Genomic DNA, 4693 nt, shown 5'->3' with positions numbered 1-4693 from the left:
GAGATCTTAGTTACAAATTGAGATATTTTTTTTTCAACAGCAGATCCAAAAATCATTCCATTGAAATGAAAGTTGTGTCTGCAAGCTGACCACTTTGGAAAGTTTATTCTCAAACAAGAGACAAAGAAGGGGGTCCGCTAGTGTCTGGGGTGATGGAAAATGACAATCAAAGGGAGATGGGGTTCCTACTACACCAGAGAAAGGGAGATGGGGTTCCTACTACACCAGAGAAAGAGTATATCTTATATGTCTAGAGAGCTTCTTAGTCCTCCCGTGTTTTGCGATTAGAATTAATGGAAATTACAGCAAATGAAAGTTGTGTCTGCAAGCTGACCACTTTGAACTCTTCATTCCTCTCAACCAAGAGACAAAATAGGGGGCCTGCTACTGGCTCAGGTGATGGAAAGAAAAATGGATATTGGGTTCCTACTACACCAGGGGCTAAGGAACAGCATGTCTGATATGTCTAGAGAGCTTCTTAGTACTACTATGTTTTATGATTAGAGTTAATGAAAAATTATAGCAACCCCATCTAGGCAGGACATCTAATGGTTCAGACTCTTCAGTAATGAAGGTTTGAGTCATCCTGCCAGGCCAGACACCATGACCAGCTGACATGCTTTCCCCAGGGCAAAGGGAATGAGAAATGAGTAGTGAAAGAAGGCAGTTATAAATACCAGCTACAACAATGTGGGCCGCTGCAGAAACCACGACGGTAACAGTATTTACCTAATGGGTTAACAATATCTGCCAGCACAGGAGGGAAAACAAATCAATCAACAAACAAGTTATCCTTTCAAATGAAATGCTTAGGGAAAAAGACCAACTTTTACTAACAGAAATATTTTAGCTTCTGGAAGGCCATTTTATTCACCAACACAGGCTAGAAGGCTTCAGCAATATCCTGCTCCATCATAGAAAACAGCAGTCTGATCCTTATTCCTCCTCAGTCATTAATGAGATCATGCATTTGGGGTGTGATGACCCTCCTTTGAAAAGTAGCCAGAAATCATTTCTTCCAGTTTCTTCTCAAGGTGCTGAATTAAATCTCGTCTCACACAACTGAAAAGAAAGAGACATGTCATTAACCAAAAGACAGCCAAAGAACCTATGCTGTAGGAAGCACTGTGGGAGATAGAAGGATGAAGTAACAGTCAGCATAGAGACAGAAATGCATTTGCATGGTAAGAGGTAGTCTAGCCAGGCAATAACAAATGCTGGCGAGGATGTGGAGAAAAGGGAACCTTCATACACTCTTGGGTGGGAATATAAATCACTACAACAACTATGAAGAACAGTTTGGAGGTTCCTCAAAATCCTAAAAATGGAGCTATCATATGATCCAGTAATTCCACTGCTGGGTATACTCCCAAGAGAAAGGAAGACAGTATACCGAAGAGATAACTGCACTCCCGTGTTTGTTGCAGCACCGTCCACAGTAGCCAAGATTTGGAAGCAACCCAAGTGTTCACCAACAGATGACTGGATAAGGAAAATGTGGTACATATACACAGTAGAGTACTGTTCAGCCATAAAAAAGAATGAGATTCAGTCTTGCGCAGCAAAATGGATGGAACTGAAGGTCATTATGTTAAGTGGAATAAGCCAGGCACAAAAAGACAAAACGCATGTTCTCACTTATTGGTGGGAGCAAAAATTTTAAACAACTGAACTAATGGAGATAGAGAGTAGAATGACAGTTACCAGAGGCTGGGAAGGTTAGTGGGGGTGGGGGGAAGTGCAGATGATTAATACGTACAAAAATGGAATGAGTAAGATGTAGTATTTGATAGCATGACAGGGTGACTATAGTCAGTAATAATTTAATTATACATTAAAAAATAACAAGAGTATAATTGGATTATCTGTAACACAAAAGATAAATGCTTGAGGTGATAGATACCCCATTTACTTTGATGTTTATTACACATTGTTGTCTGTATCACAATGTCTCATATACCCCAGAAATATGTGCATCTGCTATGTACCTACACAAATTTCTTAAAAAGAGGTAATCTAGCAAAGACAAAGAGTGTCAATTGAGGGACAATGTCTACCTCAGACTATGGTGAGAATGGAATTCTCCATAGGCTTAAAAGAATGAGTTAGATTCAGACGACATTAACCTAAGTAACTGTGGAGACAGTCATAACTATGAGTGAGGGCCACAGTGAGAAACTCAAGGCAGGGGCCGTTCCCCCACGCTTACCACCAGTACTGTGTTGGGCCCAAGTGCTTAAAGAAATTGGACAGTTCCTATCTCTACCCACCTTGCTGCTTCCTTGATGATGGATTCAAAAAATTGTTTCTTGACTTCTATAGGTCCTTGCACTCCTTCAAGCAATTTGAAGATTTTTTCATAATCTGAAGATGTTAAAAAAACTTCAATATTATCAAACACAAAGAAGAATAGAAATGAATCTTGCTTAACCTATACCTCATTAATCATGCTTCATGGGCTAAAATGTTTTAAATCCTTAAATCAAGATATCTGCACATACAAAACCTAAAAAATAAAAAAAGACACCTGCACCTACCTACGAATGAAAGTCTTGTAAACCATAACCCAGTGAGAAAAGAAAAAAAAAAGGTGTACTATTTTTTAGTCAAAGAAAAGACGAATTATCATAAATTATGGGTAAACTCAACTCTGGCAAGGAATTAGCCTCAACAGATAACATAGATATCTTCTGAATTATAGAAAGGGAGACTTCCTCTAGTTTTTTAAGTAGACAATCTTATACTACTTACTTTGTCCAAAGCATTGAATTTCCTTCACTAACTGATATTTTATATCAGCATTAATTTCTTCTTGGCTTTTTAGAAAAGGGAGTATTTCTCTGCATTTTAGGTCATCTGCAGAGAAATTGCTGGTAACGATGACTCCTACAGGTGCATTTCTACCAGGTTTCTGCATCAGCCCATCTTTGCTGAAGCCAGTGAAGTCATCAGTCCGAGAATCCAATTGGCTGGGTGGAATACTATCTCCTGCCTTAAGCTCTAGTGAAACAAATTTTGACAAAAAGCCATCAGTTGGAGTTTCACCACATTCTTTACCCTCCACATAGACATCATGAATGACAGATCTGGAAACCAAACTGAGAAGTTGAGCTGTGGGATATGTGTCTTTCATCACATCTCTGGGTACATCTATGTGCTCCTCAGTTTCTAGGGAATTATTTATTTCATAAATGGGAGGATATACCAGGGGGAAATCCCAGACCTGACAAATTGAGGCCAGGACACATAAAATGATAAAACCATCTCTTAGTTTCTGGCTCTATAAATACATATGGAAACCAAGTAAGACAGTATAACTCTAACAAATATTCACAGGTCCCTGGTAGTCAACTGTTAGTGTCAGCTTGTTATGCTTTATAAGTTGAAAGCAGCAAGTCTCACTTGATATCATGATTTTTCAAGTTCACATACAACCCACCATGCTTTACTCAGCTGGAAGCCGGAAAACTCGGATACACCTCAACCTGCCTCCTCTCTATATCAAATATATTCTGAGAAAATATAGGCAGCCATTAATGCTGAAAGTTCTATACCCACTCATCACCTAAAATCCCTTTTAGCATATGATCTTCCTCTTTCTTCTTTTCTGCCTCAGAAAAGTGACTTTCCTTTCATTCCAGGTCTGTCATCTCTTTCATTTCTTCATTGTCTGTGGCAGGCAGCATGCCAGGAGCTAGGGATCAGCAGTAAACAGCCCAGAGAGCAACATGGTCTGCCCTTGTGGAGCTCACACACTCAAGGGGCAGTCAGACAGGACATACATAATGAGAAAATGAAAGAAAGCAGCGTTGGACTGGTGTTGGGGAAGCAATCCACAGGCCTGTGGGAGACAGCAGCAGAGGGAGCCCCAGGAGCTGCCGCCGGTTGGGCAGGGCCTTCTGAGGAGGTGCCCTTGGGCAGGGATTGGAGAAAGACAAGAGGCTACCTGTGCAGAGGCAGAGGGGGATTTACAGGCTGCGATGAGTCTAAGGGTATGGGCTGTAGTGAGGATGGACCGGGCACTATGGGGTGAAGGAGATAAGCAGAGAGAGCCAGGAGATGGATGAGACCTGTGTTAGTAGAGGGTGAAGAAGGCCAGGCCATGTAGAGCCTCGCAGACCAAAGCTGGTTTACGGTCTGTTCTGAGTGCTTAGTAGAGTTGAGGATGGATTTTCAGGAGTGACGTGGCGTGATGTCATTTACATGCCAACACGATGACCTGGCTGCAGGATTGGAGGGTGTGTGTTAGATGGGGGCAATAATGGGAGACATGGAGACATCACAGTAGCTCAGTGACTCATCATGGCAGAGTGGAATAGAAGGAGAGAGAAATGTTGGGATTCAGAAAATGTTTACAGTATTTAGAGAAGAGAAGAAAAAGAAAGGTAGAAAAAAAGAATGATAGGGGCTGGAAGTTGTGGCTCATGCCTGTAATCCCAGCACTTTGGGAGGCCGAGATCGGTGGATCACCTGAGGAGAGGAGTTCAAGACAAGTTTGGCCAACATGGTGAGACCCCATATCTACTAATAATACAAAATTTTTCTGATTATGCTGGCAGGCGCCTGTAATCTCAGCTACCCAGGAGGCTGAGGCAGGAGAATCACTTGAACTGGGAGACAGAGTTTGCAGTGAGCCAAGATTGCACTACTGCACTCCAGCCTTGCTGACAAGAGTGAAACTGTCTCAAAAAAA

The 4693-nt window shown here is 41.6% G+C and overlaps 1 protein-coding gene across 3 annotated transcripts in view; it reads right to left on the bottom strand.

Moving 5' to 3' along the window:
* Nucleotides 1-435: 435 nt before the first annotated feature.
* LOC108297977 (cancer/testis antigen family 45 member A10-like) overlaps nt 436-4693 on the bottom strand; it is a 9250-nt gene continuing 4992 nt past the window's right edge. Inside the window, exons 3-5 of one of the 3 annotated variants that reach the window (XM_037735636.1) lie at nt 2752-3000; nt 2271-2364; nt 436-1062 (exon numbers count right to left, since the gene is read on the bottom strand). In XM_037735636.1, coding sequence (XP_037591564.1) covers nt 963-1062; nt 2271-2364; nt 2752-3000 — 443 coding nt within the window. In that variant the 3' untranslated portion in view covers nt 436-962. The remainder of the gene's footprint in view (nt 1063-2270; nt 2365-2751; nt 3001-4693) is intronic. The other 2 variants (XM_037735635.1, XM_037735633.1) reach the window with 2 other exon arrangements.

This window comes from Cebus imitator, unplaced genomic scaffold (assembly GCF_001604975.1).
Source record: "Cebus imitator isolate Cc_AM_T3 unplaced genomic scaffold, Cebus_imitator-1.0 Scaffold864, whole genome shotgun sequence".
Classification (NCBI taxonomy): domain Eukaryota; kingdom Metazoa; phylum Chordata; class Mammalia; order Primates; family Cebidae; genus Cebus; species Cebus imitator.
Note: the sequence above shows the minus strand (reverse complement) of the source record. Positions and strands in the feature narration are given on the sequence as shown.